Source organism: Meleagris gallopavo, chromosome 6 (assembly GCF_905368555.1).
Source record: "Meleagris gallopavo chromosome 6, MGAL_WU_HG_1.1, whole genome shotgun sequence".
NCBI lineage: Eukaryota > Metazoa > Chordata > Aves > Galliformes > Phasianidae > Meleagris > Meleagris gallopavo.
Genome location: NC_139409.1, coordinates 50222049 through 50242531, shown reverse-complemented (window position 1 = coordinate 50242531; position 20483 = coordinate 50222049). Strand labels below are relative to the sequence as shown.

The 20483-nt window shown below is 42.2% G+C and overlaps 2 protein-coding genes across 6 annotated transcripts in view; one reads left to right on the top strand and one right to left on the bottom strand.

The window, feature by feature from the left end:
* Nucleotides 1–4278: 4278 nt before the first annotated feature.
* Nucleotides 4279–17863, bottom strand: LOC104911590 (uncharacterized). The gene is made up of 5 exons (XM_085227410.1): nt 17849–17863; nt 14392–14772; nt 6817–6909; nt 6221–6502; nt 4279–4849 (listed from the first exon to the last, which is right to left on the bottom strand). The coding sequence occupies exons 1-4, from the start codon at nt 17861–17863 to the stop codon at nt 6491–6493; spliced, it is 501 nt and encodes a 166-aa protein (XP_085083536.1). The 3' UTR covers nt 4279–4849; nt 6221–6490.
* GLI3 (GLI family zinc finger 3) overlaps nt 13639–20483 on the top strand; it is a 208288-nt gene continuing 201443 nt past the window's right edge. For 2 of the 5 annotated variants that reach the window (XM_085226710.1, XM_085226707.1), the window contains exons 1-3: nt 13639–14016; nt 14197–14383; nt 14928–15012. The gene's annotated coding sequence lies outside the window, so the exon portion shown is untranslated. The remainder of the gene's footprint in view (nt 14017–14196; nt 14384–14927; nt 15013–20483) is intronic. The other 3 variants (XM_085226712.1, XM_085226709.1, XM_085226708.1) reach the window with 2 other exon arrangements.

Below are 20483 nucleotides of genomic sequence, written 5' to 3'. Positions count from 1 at the left end.
TTGCCTTGAAAAAAATCATAGTTTAGTAAATTGCCCTGAAGATTGTTAACCAGATTTTTAAAAGTGCGTATTTGTATTTGTTACTGTACGCTCTGAGAGGAGAATTAAACACCTGAATAATGATACATCTACATTTTAAAAAACATCCTAGTGGTCGTATTTCTTCTGTAGAAATGCTCACAGACTTCTAGAGAAGATACTTTATCTCTATCTTGTTTATCTGTGTTGTTTTTGATCTACTGTCTGGCTAAAACACCACTTGAGGAGACCCTGAGCCAAACATAGCGCTTATGTACGCAGATGCCGTGACACTGAAATTGGTTGTGAGTAAATCCTGAGTTTACTCATGAAAAACATTAGCTTGACGATGACCAGTCACAAAATACATATTTGTTTTACTTCAAGTCTCTCTCACTGAAACCAGATTCATACTGAGATAATTTCAATGAGTTCAGCAGAATTGTTCTGAATGCGCTCTGGGATTGCAAGCACCAAACATACAGCTTTTTAAAGAGTGCCTTTTTAGCACAAACACTTCAGAGAATTAAAAATAGTGGAGAAGGATCACACTGTTTTAGAAAAATTGTGAAATCTTGAACTTTTTAAAAGGTGAGGGAAAGTAAGATTGGCATTGAAATAGACTTAGTGGAATAAGTTTGATGTAGTAACTGATATCTTTTAGCTTCACAACTGTGGTGTCCAGCAGAGCGATACTCAGTTGTACACTAAAAAAATTACTCTGAAAGTAATTTTTCTGAAAGTAAGAAAGAATGAGAACATTGCATTAATCCAATAACTCTGCATCTTTATCAAGTAAATTGCTGTTTAATACATTTCATCCAAAATTATGAAAATCACTACATGTTTGTTGTATAAACCAGAACACATTTGGGCATTTTTCCTGATGTTCCAGGAAAAAAAAAAAAAAAAAAAAAAAAGCAACATTATTCCCTATGGAAAGGAGGGACTTTCTCAGCCCATGAATTGGAACCTCCATAAGCAGAAGCAGCTTCACCAGTAATGTGAGAATAAGTGTAAGAGAGACTGATGGAGGCACAGTTCCATGTGTGTGCCCTCCAGCCCACTACAGACTCCACTGTGGACCAGACCAAGATGTCCATTCTCTGCCTGACCCTAAATGCATGAGGGTTTCCCATTCACTTTTGGAGCTGCCAGACCCTCTTTAAAGAACAGGTTTTTGTGTCAATCAGGCAGATTCGTGGGACTCGTGGGTTGCTTTTTGTCTTCATTTTTGCAGATGAAATACAACTCTATGTTTTTGTCTTTTCTAGTTTGGCTAGGAGGGTTGATTGTCTCCCCTGGCATGCGAGGCTGGGGCCTGGAGAAAGGCCAGCTGGCTGCAGAGCCATCCAGATAAGACTGCGTCGCTGGTAGTAACATGGGGAAAACAATCAGAAGTTATGGTAGGGATAATATCTGCCACTTTGGAAGGGTGTGTACCCGTTTATTACTCATGTTCACAGCTTGGGTTAGCTTTCCACTTCTTGCTGTATAGCTGGAATTCAGCACTAATTGAGAAGGACGTTTTCCCTCACATTTATCTCTGGTTACCTTTTCTCCAAAGCAGACCTCATTCCCATGATTCATCCATGCATCACCTCCAGACTCACCACCGCCTCACCCACCCTCACCACAGCCCTGAACTGTACGATGATGGTAGCTGGCTCATGATGCAGAGATCTGCTTGTGGCTTACACTGGGCACAAGGAGCTGGCATAGGCTTGCATTTGTAAAGCTCACAGCATCCTGAGGCTGGCCCAGGATGGATCCCATGCACTGTACCATGTACAAGAGTGAGCTGCGAGCAGAGACCAGGGGAGCAGGGCCGCTCACATTCCTTCCTACCCCAGGGGCCCATGGCTGCCACATGCAGGACATGGGATGTTTTTCTCTTTACGCACTTGGAAAAGAGGCCAGACCTCTTCCTTCCCTTCAGAAAAGGGCCTGTTTTGATCTTTTCCTACCTGGGACATAGGAAGAGCTGCTGCTGCTCATCTGCCTCTGCATTTCAATGTATGCTGTTTGAAACTGGGGATCTGGAGAAGCTACAGCTTCATATTGTTACTGCAAGACTAAACACATTTTGAATAGATAGCAGACCAAGTACAGGGCTATTTTTTGAAGTCTTTATTCATCTTTTCTGGCTGAAAGAAGCTTCCTCACTGATGTCTCCCAGACTTAGGCAGTAAAACACAGAGAGGCAACTGAATAAGGGCTGTAGAATATGGCCCACTGATCTTCACCCTGGCAGAAAGAGCAGAACACAACAATCAATCACAGTTTGATACCTGGGCTTATAAAAAGCTTACTGGAATACTGCGTGTAAATGTATAATGCATCTGTGATTCTGAAGCCAACACATTTTCTCCCTGCTCCATGGAAATTGCCTTGGTTAGACCATAAAGTTACGCTGCTCTTTGTGTGGTATAAAGAATATCAATACCAAAAGAATTTATGTATGACCCAGGAAATTCTTAATAAAGTGTGTGTTCTCTGGCTACTGCTTCTGTTCTTTATGAATAGATATAAGGAGCGATAAAATTTCATCTAAGATCATACACCAAAGGTAGATTGCTAACTGTAACCTCCTTGCATAGGCTGAGCTCTGGAAGAAGGAGCTTTTAATGGTTTGATACAGTGAGTGATATTAGACTGCTCAGATATCTGGGCTCAGCACACCCTCTTATGCCCAAAATGGCAGAACAAATTAATCATGCTTTAGCCTGCTAAATGGTATTTGGGGCGCATAGCTATAAATTAAGCTTTTCTCTACTCCAGAACAATTCCTCCTCCATAACTACTGATACTGATAAATACTACCTTTTCCAAGCTCCGTGGAGATAAGTAAACCCCGTTCGTTGTCTTACTGCACACAGACTTTGGAGGTCTGCCTTGATGGGTGGAGGTTTTCTGCATATTTTGAACTGTGTGTGCTTCTCTTCCCTTCCATGTATGGAGATGGCAGGTAGAAGCTCGCAGCTTCGTGGTTGGAGCAGAAGAGAGTGAAGATTGTTTTGCAGTGCTGCATTACCCTAGTTTCCTATACAAACAAAGTTCACTCTAATAGGCTCCAGAGTGTCTGAGGAATGATGTTATTGTTGCAGTTATCACTTCTGAGCATTTGGTCGGTTTTTCAGCTGCACTAAATGGAGGAATCGTATGTTCTTTGGGATTCTTCAGGAAGTAAGCATAGAAGACAAGGAACGGGCTTGTTATGCGTGTGGTAGTCTATACTGTTGAGGCATCATGAATAGGGTTCTATTTATGTTATCATAGTAGGAGTATTGTATGGGGCACTTTTATCAGGCAGAGGTAAAGAGGGCAGTTGCTAAAGTCAGAGCTGAGGTCATTGGCTGCCAGGAAAGAGGCACAGATGCTAGGAAGCACTGCTGAGCTAGCTGGAAGGTCAGAGCCCAGGTGGGATTGGTCTGAGTGCCTGCACCTACCCTCTTCCAGTGAATTCCTTGCAGTCAGCAAGATGAAACAGCCTTGGATTTCCAAAGGCTGATTGATCTACCTTGCCTTAGTCACCTGTTCCAGCAGGGGTAAATCACAGCTGTCAAGATTGTCGCGATGAGAAGTCCAACCTGAGGGATGAGCTTTTAGCTTCCTTAAGTGGAGTAAACATGAACTCTGCTCCTAAGTATGAGAAGAAGCTCTTCTGAACATTGATCTGCACTGACCAAATGTTATCTATATATATATGTTTAGAGGCAGGAAACAATGTCATGGCTATAAATTCTCCACAAAGCTCTTGTCTGTTTACCAGCATTGTTTCTTTAGTTTCGTGTTTTCCATACATTAGCTGATCTTATTTAAGCCTGGGCCACGGTGTGGGTAGTCAGGAAGCTGTATATGATGAAAGATAAGTAGGGTTCTCTCATCTAGTGATGATATGAATCTTATTTATATGTATATGCTTTCTGCATATAAATTTCTTCTGTTTCATCTACAAAAATGAAAAGTACCCATCAGCCTTCTTAAATTCACTTGTACAGTGTCCTCAGACTTTCAATTCTTCACTCTAACATTCCACTACATCTATGGCTTTTCATGAGTACTTATTTATTTCTGTTCAAAATCAAGATCCCAGAACCGTGTGAGCATTGGCTACCATTCTGCCTCTGCTGTATCTTCCCTGCCTATGAAGCCATGAAGTAAAACTTCTTAGCCTTGCAGTTTCTATTTTTACAGCATTCTCTTCACCAAGGAATCTTTGACAGACTGAATAACCAAAATGAAATAAAGAGATTTAAGTTATATTTTCATTTTATTTTATTTTTTAAGCACATCTCGTAAAGATGAGATATAAATTTATTGGTTGCAAACACCATGATGTTATCTTTATTGTGATTATGCACCAAGCAGTACTGCACACAGCGTATACAGAAAGCCATATCTAAATGAAAGTAATTTAGATCCCATTTATGCTCATACTAGCTACTGTTTTGAAAAGGGGAAAACATCTGGTTGCCAAATATAAGTAGGTTGCTCTGAAAATGATGCCTCCTATGTATTTCCATGAAAACTACAACAGATACAGAGAGCACAATAATGCTATTTGATAGAGCAAATTCTCATCTACTAAACACTTTTTCTCAACATAATCACCACCATTAACTATGAATTTTTGCCAGAGATGAGCAAGAGCCTGCATGCTGCACTCGTAAAAATCTGCACATCTGGAAGATGGAACATGGCATGCCTTTCACATTGCTGTCACTGCTTCAGCAAAGCGCCACCCACCTCCTCACCGTGCTCACATCCACTGTTTGGTCTCCATAAACCTTCAGCAAGGGTCAGTGAATGTCAATGGGTGCTGCTGCTTCTGCAAAGAGGAATACAGTTACACCCCTTTGCTTCATCCCACTGCCATGTCAGATACCATTTTATCAGACTGTGCTTCTGCTGCCAGTCGTCACATGGCAACAACATGCAATGGAATTTTGACAGGAAGGTCCAGCTTCTACCGCCATACCACCAACATCCGCCTCTCACATTGTGGGCCAACATAATAAAATAGGAAGCATTACTTTTAGAGCAGCCCTCAATTAACTCTAGTTGTAATTGAAAGGAAGATATAAGGACAGAATTAATTTGAGAGAATAGGATAATAAATAAAGGAAAAGAAAAAGAAATCACCCATCCGCACCGTGGCTATATCTTTTGAAAGGAGAAAAATTAAAGCTTACAGTGAACACAGAGTGGACATGCATTTATAGTATTTGTCATTCTTCCTTTTGATTTTGCAGAACTGTTTTGCTCACTTCGCACTAAATGACTGTAAAACGAATATGAGAAACCACTCTATGTGGCATGTGATTTTTTTCTAGTTTGTCATATTCTTGATAACTTATTTTTTCATTTTGCGATATTCTGTGAGCTTGTTTTTTCTCTTTATTTGTGGTCTTTACTTGAAATGATTTTGATAATCATAAAACCATTGTTGGTCTCCACTGTAACAATTTTTTAGTGCCTTTGAAGGAGCACTGATCTTACTGTGCTGGTACAGATCTTGAAGTGGTGCTTCCTGCCTAAAAATACTGTAATTCTTGTGATTTTTTTCAAAACCTGTGTTTGGTTTTGTCTTACTGGCCTGAAAGGCAGGACTATATATTATAGCACATCTTACATTGTTTTCTTTGTCTGGTGTTTCCTTGGTTGGCCAATTGCTGGGATGTGTCAGTACCAATAACAAGTTAGCACCAGCCTGAAATGTTTATTCAAGGAAAATTTTACAGCCTTTTTGTTTGCTTGAGCACTGCAGGACTGAAACCTTTTAGGTTCAAGCAAAATAACGCAAAGCTCTTTCAATCTATTAGGTATTTTTTAGATTAACTTGCCAACAGTTGACAAATTGGAGACAAGTTGACAAAGTATCATAATTTCATAAAGAAAACGCTGTTCTCCTGCTCCTTATTTTCCAAATAACTTATTTAGGGAGAAGTCCTGCAAAAATACTGAACATTAATATCTACTTTAAATGTAATTTCAAAAGAATTAGCTACATTTGTTACACCCATCCAAGACTATGGCAAAAATTCCACCAACTTCAGTGCTGTGGAATGAAAGCTCAGAACATTCCTACTGACTTGAGAGACAAGATATGTATTTGACACAAAAGGTAAAAATGACTACTAAGTCAAAATATGATAACTGCTTTCATTTAAGACTTGAAAACTACAATAAAGTTCATTACCTGGCAGCGTGCTTGACTTCAGAACGCTCGCTAGTGGTAGGGTGAAGCTAGCACAGGAACATCGGTGCTGAAGGCAGCTGGTTTTGCAGCACAGGACTCGTATCCAAACTTCTGCAAAGCACTTCTGTGACTTTGCATGGTGAAAGGTGGGAAGATCATGGCCTCCTCTTCCCAAAATCCCTGCATGCTTTCTTGTGTGCCTTTGCTTGCTATATCTAGGAAAAAACAAAGCTAACTCACTGTAATATTGAAAACTATCTTCTTAGTCTTTCAGTTCTGGGCCTGAAATATTAGACAAGAAGAACAACTTCAGTGTATTTTACAGAGTCTTATTTTTTTATTATTTTTGCCTAAGAAATTTTATAAAGTAGCATCAAAGAACTGATTATGAGGATATTTTCAGAAGGGGGCCATATTTCAGGATCAGAACAGCCAGTTCCTCCCAGGTTTTTATGAATGCTTTTTTTTTTGCAGGCAAGGAAAATGGAGGGCTCAAACAATCTGATGTAAATTACATGCAAGGAAAAATAACTATAGGAAAAATTAGAGGCTATGGAAGCATTTATGTAGATGTGTATGCATGCATATTTACTCACGTGACTTTTGTCATCTGCAGTTACTGAGAGCTCTATGCAGCCACATATCACATCGGTGACAACGCGACCTGCCGTGAATCCTTCACCATCCCTCTGTGGAATACAGATTGCAATACTGACTGCAGCTGAAGAGAAAATACCTAAGCTGGTATAAATCCCGACCATTCAAACTTGTTAGTATTTCATGATGTCCTAATTTTCTACCGACAGAATAACTTCATATTGAAGTTGCATAGCATTTTTTATCCATCACTAGAAGATGTGAAGTTAGATTTACTGTATTTCCGGGCCACAGCCTGATTTGGGACTTGATACCAGCAGGTCATGGTGGGGATAAATTCACTGACAGTCCTTCCAAATTGTCATCTGGTGTGATACAGGCATTTTATTTGATCCATTTGGTGGGTGTACAGTTCAGTGCCCCATTTACAATAGGACTAAGCCAGCATCTGGTACAGAGAGATAGATGTGAGACTGGGAGATTAAGAGAGGTAGATACAGATAGATCGCATGAGGTCTTGGTGGAAGAGAAATTCGTGCCTCAGATTCACTAATCTCAGATGTCTCCTATCCAGATATCATCAAATGTGTTGCACAGTATCTTTCTGCAAGGACAACTGTCCACCAGGAATTTAAGATTAAGACCAGTAAACTGGCTTGGGTGCTGATGAGATTTGAGTCTGCACCCAGGTGGCCACGAAGGATAAACAAGCAGCTCTCAGGGACTTCTGAATGCATGTGGAAAGCCCACATGGGCAGATGCTATTTTCACACTTTTCCTGGGACAACTAGGGATACTTCAGCAGTAGCAAAGCATTAAAACCTTATAAAAGAGATATTAAAAAAATAGTAAGTGGTCTCAGCATAGTTACATATAGTTAAAATGAAATGACTTAGATGCTCTGTTTTTCCTGTTGCAATTTTAAACAAGCAGATAAATACCTTGTATATGTATTTGAACTATGAAAATGGGCAAACCCCAGCTACTACAGTAATTATTTAAGAGGCTGATGAAAAATCTGAAGACTGCAAGCTTTCCACGGTATTTGAGAATACTTTAACTTTAAAATATGGGCTAGTAGATTTAAGGCTTATGGGAAAAAAATCGAGTCATTTCCTAGGGGAGTGTCTGAATGCCATGTTTTACCTCAAAATGCGTATTTCCAATTCAATGCATCAACAATTGGGGAAAAAAAAAAAAAAAAAAAAGACATTTTGACAGATCCTTTGTGTTTGTGATATTTCCCACCCATGACTGACACAGCAACACCAGGCAATGTTGGAGCAGGACTGGATATGCTAGGAAAACTGTCCTTTTTTTCTGATAGAGATTATTTCATTCAAGGAACTGGTTTAAATTCTGCCAGGAGAACAGTCTATAAACTCCATCTCCTGCAGAAAGGCTTGTGACTTGTTAAATTCTTTCATGTATAGTCCAGCCACTCAGTCTGGAGAGAAGTTGAAATAATTCCCTTGAGGGAGGTTGAAAGTATCCCAGATCATTTAGAGGGGATATTAATGATGATTTATCTAATTATAATAATATAAATATCAGCACCATTAGCAATTTCTTTTCTTATTATAGTGTGGTAAAAAGGAGATAAACAAACTATTTATGTTTGTTCTGTGTGGATTTGTATGATTTTGGTGCATTTACTGGAAGCAACTTGTTAGACAGGCTTTGTTTTTCCCTGTGTGCTTCTTCTCTGATAATTTACACATACGTGTGCTCTTAAATAGCAAACAAAGGAAACTCCCTGTGCCTTTCTTGGATATATTTATGGTCACAGACAAAAAAGGCACACACACACAAAAAAGTTTGAGTTTCTTGGAAGAAGAAGAAAACATTCTTCTTATGAAACTGACGTTCGTCGTAACAAAGTGCTTTAATGCAACTATATATTAAAATCAGGGAGGGTAGAAGTACATGGAACTGAAGTTTTTGCTTAAGGGCTGATGGGCTCAGGCTTTCTCGCAGCCAGCCCACAAGAACAGAAGATCCTGCAGAAACCAATGCTCTTTTAGTCCATGTGTAAGCCCCAGCTTTCCATCAGGAATCACAGCAAAGCTAATAAGTAGAAAGGATATCCTTACATATTTAAGATTAAAGGAGATAAAAAAATCACTGGGCCTTGATCCATTAATTTTATTGCAAGGCATTCAAACCTGGTGATAGCTAGGGTATAAACAGCTGGCTAGATTATCTAGATTAAACAACCAGAGGAAGAGGATGGTGGATAAGAAATGATCTACAGTGGAGAGATAATCCTGATCACTAGAGATCAGTCTTTCTTCCACTGAAATCTAGGAGGATCCCTGAAGTTAATTGAAAAAGCAGACAGACACAGAGTTTCCTCAGTAAGGATCACAGGAAGTAATTATGTATGTTGTAGCCTGTGAAGGTTTATAGTGAGAAAACAGTGAGAAAATTGGAAAATTCAGACTCTTGAATAATGATTGCTATACTGAAAAATCCAGATATTTGAAAAATCCAGATATTTCCTAATAATTTTCCATTTTTTTTCAATGCCAGTAATAATGATTAAAAAAAAAAAAACAAATAATGAAGTGAATTTAAAGCAAAACTGGCATGTGTCAGTAAAAGAATTTTTGAAAATAATAGTCAAATTCATAGGATCAGTTTAATCTTAGAACGTAATTGAAATGCAATGAATTACAAGAAAAAAACCACAAAGCTTCCCTGACTAATAATTCCCTGGCTAATAATATTTATGTAAGTTTAAGTGTGTTCTACAACATGATGATGTTACAGTATTTTGTTATTAGTCTAGAAAGGTAGAAAGTTTCAGGCACACTGTAAGAAAAATCATGATGTTGGTTCCAGAGTTTTATTTTGAAGTTCAGTAGTCCATCTCCCAGTTTTCCTTCAAGAATAACAAATACTATACTGCCAAAGAGATTTGTTTCCTGCTGAAGAGCTAAATTAGATCAAATTCTCTTAGTCTGCAGCGGTACATAATACAACTCAAAGCCAGGAGATTCCAATGAAGAACTAATTCCTCATTGGAGGAGAACTGGTTCTTTCCCTACTTAAGAGCAATCTACTCATTTATCTTCTTACATTTCCCTGTTTGTACCACACTTAGGGTTTTTGCCCTGAACATTATATCCCTCCCAAATTCTATGATCTCCAAATACAAGCTGTACGTCTCACCTTTGGCCGTGCACCCTTCTCTATGTCCCCAGCTGCTCCTTCTGTAGATTTTGAGGATTTCCTCAAGCTAACACCTCATACCCCTGTTTTCCTTCCACCAGCTCTCTCCTGAGACCTCTCTGCTGTACTGGACAGTCCTGCAATAAGCATATTGCATGGGTGGGAGTGAGACGTGCTGGTCAAGTTCTCTTGTAATGGCTACTGCTCCATGGATATTGCGTAAATGCATAAATGCATAAATTGATGCTATTGCTCCGTATCCTAGCACATCACTTGTGCTTCCTGGGGTCGCCTGGTAAGACTGTGGTAAAACACAGCAGATGTAGCCATTTCACAGAATTTATCCCAACGAGGGGATTTTCTTGTTGGCAAAACCATGTCATGATAGATTTGTCTGCTAGGGGGTGACACTTGACTGGATAACCAGCAACAGTAGGCTGGGTGCCCGGCTGCCCATGAGGACCTGGGTGCTGATCCTCCAAATGATGTTTGTATGGTGAAGTGGGAACCAAAAGGATAACAGGTTCCAGCAGTGCTGGAGATGGCAATCTGCAGAGGCTGAGTACTCACTGTCATTGGAGAGGAAGTGCAGTGTGGTGCAACTGGGGGTAGTGAGAAGCTCGATTCTTGGTGTGACTTAGTATCGGGTCTTCTGCATTGAAGCTCCTGTCAGCAGAACACCTGTACATGATTGTGCTTTCCTTGAACAACAACTGCAGCAAAAGGGGAATACAATTGCAGAGCCTGGAGGCCTATATTTTTCAAGGTATGGGCAGAGAAGAAGCGGGGACATTAGGCAGGCTGCAGAAATGCACAAGGATTGCAGGTGATGCTGTTTTGGGCAGAAATGCCCTGTGGCTGTGGTTATCGTCTGTCAGAGAGATGGGTTTGTATCACTGACGGGCAGGTCTTTTGCATGAGGCAATTCTTCTTTGCAAGGATGCATCATAGACAAGTCTCACAGTTTAGGTTCTCTTGGAGGGGCAATCTAGATGTGTGCATAAGTCAGTATGTTTTATTAATAATACTTTTTGTCTTTGCTCTTCTTTAAAGTTTGATTCCTCTGAAGCAGACATGAAAGGTTTTAAGAAAGGCAACACTCCACCGAGCTGCCCATTTTCATTTTGTGGAGCTGAAGGGTCTTGGATGCTCTGAGCTTCTGTTATGTGCCTCATTGTGAAGGTGTTGAAACATTTACAATACGTTTCAAATGGCAAATGTCACCCTCTTCCCTTCATTTCTTATTTCCTGCTAGGTCTGACCATTCAGACAGGCGCAAGCAGAAAACTTGGTTGTTTTCTCTGTGTTTCTCTTCTCTCAAGACTTTTGCTGCTCAGGAATACATCAGAAATCTTTCTGTTCTTTCTTTTCTTTCTTTTTATTTTATTTTATTTTATTTTATTTTATTTTATTTTATTTTATTTTCCACAAACAGAGCTCAAAGCATTGTTAACGGCTCTTTAGCTTTTAAAATTTCTTGACTGTCTTAATTTTAATGGGAGTTGAGGGTTTTCTTTTATTTTATTAAAATCAGAAACCTGTGCCTTGAACTGAGCTAGTGTGAATCAGATTTTTTCTAAAAAGGACAAAATATACTTTTATGGCATAAGAAGATGACAAAAGTCCCAGGAAACAGCAGTTCTTTTTTTTGAAAGTCTAAAAGTCATACCAATCCGAGCGGCTACCCTCAACTTAAAATCATGCCCATCTGAACATTTGTTCTACCTACTATCAAAATTAACATCTTAAGATTATTAACTCTGAATGATAAATGGTTAGATAAACAGATTTTTCCCCATTAATTTGTTTCTGTTATATGGTAACACTTTTTACATAGGTTAATTTCTCCTGTTATTTTTGAAGGCTTTCATTTTCCAAACTGAAAAAAAAAAAAAAAAAGACTGCAAAAATAGGAAGGAATTGGCAACACATAGGAAAAGAAAAAAGGGATCTATAACTTGAAAGAACCATATAACTCTTAAAGGGATACAGAGGTTTAACTAAAGATGCTGAGCCTTCCCCTTTTGTCCTGTTTATATGCCTATATCTAGGCCAAAACAGTGCAGTATCACTATTACCGTTCTTTCACAAGGCAGCTCACATTTTCCCAGGAATCCAAAAGGAAGTCACATAGGATGAAAAAGGTGGGATAATATAAGCTTTTAATGTCTTTGTTCAGATATGGTTGTGGCACATGCCTCTTCCCATGTAGCCCTGAGCCTGTCAGCAGGATTGGTTGAGCAACCGTGCGCTGCTCGTTTGGGGCAGGGACAGGTTTGCCCATTGGTATGCTGCAAAATCACTGGCTCCCAGACTGCGGTCCTCTCTGCTGCAAGCCAGCACCTGCCTGGATCTCCCCGGTGTGCCCAAGAGCTTGGCAGGTCAGACATCGTGTACCTGGCCATGAGAGCATCTGAGTGCTGTATGTCTGTCCCAAAAGTCAGGAGTACATCTGGCACTGAGGAACAGATGCACGAATGTGCCCAGCACGGCCTGTGCAATCGGAGCATCTGTAAATTATAGGTGCTTCTGCAAAGCTATCCTTCTGCAGAGATTTTCAGGTGGAAAAAAAAATACAAACCACTGAGGAAACTCAGAGATCTGGTGGCATTGATAAGATTGCCTTCCCTCGGTTTCTAAAAAAGCTGTGAACTGAGGTGCCCCAAACCTCAACTACAGCTTTGTTTTGTAATAGGATGCAGAGCATTTTCAATGGCAATATTAAGGAAAGCTTTATCAAATGTGTGGTGTCAAAGGCTGGTTGTTCATTTTCAGATAGCGAGCAGGCCTGTCTTCAAGTACCATTGATTTTTGTGGAACCTGTCAACTGCTTGGGGTAGCCTGAGCTTTTGGTACCTTGTTGAATCATCGACGTTGGTAACAAATCTTTACTTGTCTCTTGTTGTAAGCCAGGTCATGAAAAAGGTGTATATGAACTATTTGACACTGTGATGGCAACAACTTAAAAACACACTTTTACTGAGAGCCAGACCTGCCTTTAGACTTGATGGAAACTGGCTGCAATAATGCTCATACACGTTTTTTTCAGGCTTCTCTCGTCAGGAGAGAGATCTGCATTACTGGAAGAAGTAAAGAAGGCGTCTTGTCGAGATGCAGGGTTTCCTGAGAGATATAGGAAGCAGTAAGTTCTGTGCTCTTTGGCTACCTGTTGCTGCTGTTTGTGGACTATTCTGTGCACGGGAGGCAGGGATGGGGCAGACTGGGACAAGAAGGAGCTTAGGGGTGCAGAGAAGCTCCTTTCACCTCTGCCGTGGGCTCACGTTTTGTCCTCGGAGCGCTATTTTACGGAGTGCAGTGACTTAGGTGAAACTTTCTGCAAGTCTGTCGCTCAGGGCAGCCCGAGGTGCCACGGTGAAAGTGAATCCCGCACACGGGGAAACCCCGCTCAGGGGATGCGTTTCCTCCAGAAAGCTCCGGTTTTGGGGCAGGGGAAGGAGGCCGACCGGCTGGGGACGAAGGACGGCCCGAAGGATGCAACGGGAGAGGAGGAGGAGGAGGAGAGAGGCTAGGGGAGCGATCGGCGCGGAGGGGCCGGCCGGGGGGGCCCGTCGCTGCCTGCCGGCTGTGGGCGGGCCGTCGCCGCCTTCGGGCCGCCGCCGGGGCGGGCCGGGCCGGGCCGGGGGATGGCGGGGGGAGGAGGAGGAGGAGGAGAAGGAAGGGGGGAGCGGGGGTGTCATGCCGAGAGCGCGCCTCGCAGCCCGGCAGGCCGCGGCCCGACCCGCAGCCCCGGGCGCAGCCCGCAGTCCGCCGTCAGCGCCCCGCCATCCGCTCCCCGGCCGGAGCGAGTCCGGCCCGAGGGACGGGGAGGGCAAAGCCCGCCGGCTGCGAGGGGAGGGAGGGGGAAAGTTCGGCGGAGGGAGCGGGGAGTATTAGGAGTTATCCCCAAAGAGCCTTGCCCCGCTCCGGGCCAGAGGGCAGCGCTCGGCGGAGGGGGCGGCGGCGGCGGGCGCTGCGAGACATCCGCGCGAGTCGGAGAGCGGCGGGACGGACAACTTTTCCGACACGTGAGTACCGCGCACCGTGCTTTTAGCTGCTTCTCGGCTGCCGGGCGCGGGACGGAGCGGGAGGTCGGGACGGAGCGGGAGGTCGTCCCGAAACGCTGTGGACGCGGGGCGACGGGGGCCGCTTGTCTCTCTTTTTCCTTCCCTCCTTTTCGCCCCGCTCTTTTTGTCGAACCAAATCAGAAATGTCAGTCGGTGCGAGTGAGTCAGAAGGGATCGGATTACAAGATCGCCGCGGCCGATGTCGGATCGGCGCGCACACACGGGCAGGGCAGGGACGGGACCGCACCGCGCCGCCCGGCTCGGCTCGCGGCGTGCCCCGCTGGCCCTGCGTGGGGAACCGCGGCCCGCTCGGGCTTAGCGGCGGCAGGTACGTACCCGGCGGGGCAGAAGTTCTTTGTTCGCGGCCGCTCCGTCCCGCTCTCGGAGCACCGGGCCGGCCGGAGCCGACGCCGACCCCAACATGGCCCCGAGTCGGATCTCGGGCGTTCCCCGGCTCGGAGGAGGCCGGCCGCAAACTTTGCGGGGGAGCGGCGCGGAAGGCGCTGTCAGGCGGGAGGGGCGGGCGGCCGTTGTTCGCTGCGGGGCAGGGAAAGTTGCGTACCGGCCGGGCGGCGGCGTAAAGCCTTTGTGTGTGGGGGAGCGCGGGGCCGCCCTGCCGTTCTCGGTTCGGCCGAGCCGGGGGAGCCGCGGTCCCGCGGCTCCCCCGGCCCGGCCGAACCGAGAACGGCAGGGCGGCCCCGCAGCACGTGGCGCCCGCTTCAAACCCCCCCACCGCGTGAAAAGATAAAAGGAAATCCCCCTCCTCCCCCCCCTCCCCGCCACCCAGATCTGTTCTTACTACTATTATTTTTTTTTTTTTCTTTCGAACCCCTTTTTAACGCGATCCTCCGGTATCCGTGGCCTTCCGCCAGCTTGAGATATTTGCAGATATATACGCGTTTTCCAGCTTGAGTTCGCACTGACGGACCGCGCGGATGGCAGCGCCCGTAGCCGCAGGTAGGCGAGCTGCTCTGCCCCGCACGAAGGTCCCGCTGTGAGCGCTGCCCTCCCCACCTGACTCTCAGAGCTCAATAAACCTCCTTTGTAAGCCTCAGCCTGCAGACTTGGTGTCTTTTGTGCGTCCTCCAGAAGCGGGATTTCTCCGAGACCTTGGAGATAACGTGGCTGGTTGAATGAACGCGTTTCTGAAAGGGCGCTCTGCCTCTGAGCGGGGTGTGAGTACCTGTTTTGGAGGCATTTTCAGTCAGCTGAACGACGGGAAATCGCCAAGTTGTGCTGCGAGGTTGTTTTGAATTTGGTCTGCGGACAGATTATGGATTGAAATCTGCCGGAGCTGGCCTTAAGTAGTTTGAATATTTGTGCATTTGCTTTGTAATTTGGGAAGGTGCCTCACTGATTGATTCCTATAATTATTTCACTTAGGCTCTTTATTAAAAATTAATAGTGATCTGACACTTTCTTAATTACATGTGTCACTATTATTTTGAAGGAAGACAAATGCTGTGTTTCAAAAGTAAAGTAACCTTAACATGTAGAAATTGCCGTGACCGCAGCGCAGTATTTCAGAGGAAATATATATTCAAAGTAGTAGTGAATGAGCCTAGCAATGTAAACTGTAAGCAGCCTCCTGAGAGCTTGTTTATATAATGAAGCTTTGGGTTTAACGAGCTCCTGTGTAAATACTTTTCAGTTTGGTGTATAGCCCAATTTTAAAATAGTAACTATGAGAGAAGGCTACGTTAAGGGGGAGGATTATTTCTTTTAAAAGCAGGATTATGTGATTCTGAATGAGTAAGAAGTATGCTCCCTTAGCGTATGTATATTCCTTTCTCTGCTAGGAAGTGGAAGTAAAATTATGGCTTAAGGTGCTTTATGTCTGCACAGTTGCATTCAGATAACTGCACATGCTTTTCAGTATGACATGCTGTTTTCCTAAGCATTTCTGTGGAAGTGCTACAAAACAAAGACATCACCTGCGTTTTCCTGCTTAAGTGGAGTAATGCTTTTGACTTGAGAATGCATGCAGTGGCCAAGACAGCATTTACTGTTGTAAGCAACCTGCAGTTGTGAAAGGTACATCGTGAGTTTTCAGGTGCAGAAACATTTTGCAGCTGAGAAATTATTGGTTTGTATAAATCATCTCTGATTTGGAGCTGTTGCTAGAGAAACCAAATTATTAAAGTTTTCAGATATCATTATGATTTGCACATCTTGTAGATTGCTTATTCTTTTCCTTTCTTCTTCTTCTTTTTTTTTTTTAACAGAACAATTGTATGCATTTGATGCTGACCCTTAAAAGTTTAAGTAGTTTCAGTTACACTTCCTGCCTCATTTTTGGAAAGGCTATTTCATTACCTGTGCTCTGCAGCGTGTTTGAATTCCATCCCATGTATTCAAGCGAGGAATGGCACTTTTTTTTTTGTTTTGCAGACTGCTAGTGAAAAGTTCGTCATCCTTGCCAGATAAATAAGGAACCTGATGCTTATTAGAGCAGGATTTATTTGGAGTTATGGAAGGAAACAGTTTAATGATCAGCGTTGCATGCACTCAGCTATATGGAGACAGTAATGTGCAAAGAAGCAGCAGACTTAAAGGAAGAGTGAATCAATGAGTCATGAAATCCTCAGGAAAACCTTAGTAATGGAATGTTAATGCTTTTAGACTATAGTAGATTATCTTAAAAGTCAGACTTTTCTTCTTTATGCAATTGTTGTAAATCCCTAGCTAAAGAATACTTTGAAGAAGGCTTAAGTTTTTCTGGCACTCATTTTCTGTAGTCACCCTGATTGTTTTGGAAGATTCAAGAAATTTTCTGCCAACTTGCAGTTAGGCAATTAAAATGCTAAAATGGCTACAGAGGAAGCTTTTTATTCAACAAAAGGTTCAGCTGTAATAATGATTTCAAGTCATCTTTTAAGCGTAGGTTTTATAGGCATCCTCCCTTCAGATTTTGTCGTTTTTATAAGGCAATTGATTTGTTATACTTTAATATCAAATAAAGTGAGACAGAATAAACAAAAATAGGGCATGGGTGCTGCTGCAAACTTTTCGAGTTCTCTCAGTGTATTTTTCATCTGTACTTTTATTTGATAGGTCTGTGAAATAGAGCTGTAGACTGGCAAAGACTTTAAATGAAATTTCACACTTTGATGATTTTTTTTAACTTTGATATATTGACAGCAAAAGGAGCTGCAAAGCTTTTATATAACTTGAGCAGTAACGCCAAGCAGCAGTCAAACGTCTCTATGCATTTGTGTTTAACTGCAGAAGAAAAACATGTCCATGGGCAGTAGAGGGTTCTTATCAACTCCCTAATCCCAGATCCCAGCAAACCTTGAGGGCATGCCTCAGATCTTGCTGAAATCATTGTAGACTCTCACAGTTCGCAGATTAAATATGCTATGTGTTCCTGGCTCCAACAACAGTTTTATGAGCTCACTAAGCTTCCTGTTTTAAGATCCTTTTCTGAAGTTTTTAGGAGCTGCTAAAGGCGATGCTGTCTAGGGCAAGTGGTACTTGTTAATTTAGAGACACTTCAGATATTTCACTCTGTCTGTAAAAATAGCCAGAATTACTACTTCCAAATTGGAAGGTGAGCCGCACTGAAAAAAGGGACCCTTTAAAGTGTGATTCTGTTGTTTTAATGTGTTTGTCGGTACACAAGGTTACAAAGTTTATGTGAGGCTTGATTTGTTTTATGGGGGCTTCACTTCGACCAGGCTCTTTAAAATGAGACTTTTCCAGTTGTAATTCTAAGCACAGCATAGCTTTTAGTGCACAATTTCTGAGCCTCTTTTAACCAATTGTATTTGTAGCAGCTCATTAAACATACCTTTGAAGTTCTCATTCTCCTTTAAGTGTCAAAGAAGGGAAAATGTGTTCTGCCAGTGGTGAATTTCAGGGAATCAGGTAGTGATCCCCGGAATTTGTTGGCCCTTGAGAATGGGTGGCATTGCACCTCAGCTTCCAGCTCTTGCCTTGTTTTCTAGCTGTTAAAGAGTTAACTCTTACATTTTATTCGCTGTAATCGTGTTTATGTATTTGGCGTAATAGTTTTAATTAAAAGGGAAAGTACTTATTGTCCAACAACATGTGTCATGTTTTTCCCAAGAGAACTTGAGCCAATTTTATGCTTAAAGGTTATTCAGTGAATGAAATTTTGAAAGCCCATTTGTCAAGGTGCTGCATGGTTTCTGTTAGTTTTCAACCCCCAAATTCATTGTCTGCATGGCCCAGTCATTAGTCATCAGTGTATTAGTGCTGCCTTCAGGCAATGCTGCCCAGTACTTCTTCACACCATTACAGCTCTAAAAGTGTGCTCCCCGACTTGCAGAATTACCGCTCTGATTTCCGCTTGGCTGGGTTTGAGGTAAGTCCCCTCCCTACCTTCCAGCTCACTCTAATCCCTGCTTTCTTTTAAGGCCCCTTTCTGCAGAGGTTTAGGGGAGGACTTTCTTAAAGATTGCACTGGCACCATACTGTGGTTTTGTTGTTGTGTGCACTGTACATACAAATTAATTGAACCTGCATTGCCTTGGAAGTGTATTAAATTAGCTGCCGATCTGAAGAGTTGATTTGCTTTGTCTCTTTCTGAGAACGAAACAGGAAACAAGACAGCGTGGAGATCTTTTAAAAACACCTGCAGTATCATTTAGCTTGCAACGAAGGACGAACTAATTGGGAAAGAGCACATTTGTCTCCAAATAGTTGCCGAGTGTCAGAACCGATAAGATCAGAATCCACTGATAACCAAAGATCTAATGGAATAATTTGTTAGCTGAATTGGCCACTGTTACGTCAGTTATCTTCCTGCACTGATTACCTAGACCAGTAATCCCTTTTTACAACGATGCTCAGATCGCTGCTGCCTATTTTTGGTGTCTGATATTTAGGTTAGGGCTTGAGGACCCAGCTACTTCGTTGGTGGTGTGGAGCTGAACCTCCCCACAGCAATGTTTGCTGCTTGATATGAAATTCTTTTTCTATACGAATCTGTTAACATCAAGAAAATCAGCTGCATGTGAAGCGTGCTTCGTCCAGCTGCTTCGTTAAATAAGATATGTGAATACCTGAACAGTCAGAACACAGATCAAGTTAGCGTCACTGCTGTGCAGCGTCTGCTGTTCCAAACTGCCTATAATTAAAATGAAATTCTAGCACCAGCAGTCCTTAACTAACGGGTCATGTGGTTTTGTTTGGCTTTTCAATTCACGGTGAATGTTTTCGCTTGGACAGTGAGCCAGCTGTATAATTCTGTGATTCCCCGCTTTGGACATGGATGGTGGATTGCAGAGGAATTCACCACTGCAGCAGGTCAGAGTTGTCCTGTTGTGTTTTGTCAAGTTTCCAAAGCTTGAAGGAATCACGATGCAGTTTTACTCCTACTATGAGACAGGTGTAAAACCTAAAATAAACTTATAAAGACTGAAGATAATGTTTTATAAAGTACTTTTCATGCTTGAAGTTCTTCTTGGCTATGGTGAGCTTTCCTCTCTCTCGTTAAAACATCTGTCTTGGGTTAGAATGTGAAATTCTGGATTGAGGGATCCCATAAGTTGGAAGTAAGCTAAGTAGATAAATACTATTCCAGGAATGGGAATGGTGATCAAAACATAGGACTTTTATGAACATTCTACTTGAATCTTTAATTTTGTTTTAAGATGCCAGTTTAAAAATATTGGATACATACAATCTTCTCTCATTTGCATATCATAAGTTGGAAACAGAAGACAGATCTTTGCAGTGGTTGTATATTAAATATATTTTTCCTTGATCTTATTTCCTGCATAGATTGACATTGATATATAGCTCTAGTTTTGATTCTAAAGAAACTTTCAATTGTTTGGATTGATGAGATAAAGCAAAAAGTGTGAAGAAAATGATCATGCCATTGGAATTCGTGCTCAACTTTAGAGCTCTGAATCAGAGTATTTCTGCATTTTTCTGTGGCAGTTGTAGGGGCTTCTTATTTGATGAACCAAATGAATCATAATGCAAAGCACACCCGCTACAGATGTTTATAATTTGCTTTACCAAGCTGTTTGTTGAAATATCAGCAAGTAAGAAAAGAAGAAAGCATTGTATATCCTTACCATATATGTTTCTAATGCTAATAATAGTATCAACAGAAGAAGTCGTAGGGTTTGTTATCAACACAGCAAGACTTGCTGACTGTGTTTCTCTGTGCATATTCCTGTGCTTTCAAATCTTGAGTTCATGAGTGTTCTAAACCAGGTTTCGTAAAACAAGTGTTCTACAGGAGGAAGCCACTGTGCTGTTGTTTAACTTTGTTTTGGAGTTAGTGCTACTGAACTCCTGAAGAAAGATACGGGCAAAAACTGAGTGTAGACCTGGTAGGGAAGTTTGAACTCTTAGTTTAGGCTATTGTTGCAAGCAGTCTATGGGAGATATTCTTCTTCATGTTGATTCTTTCACAGCTAATTGCACTTTGACATAATCATTAGGGT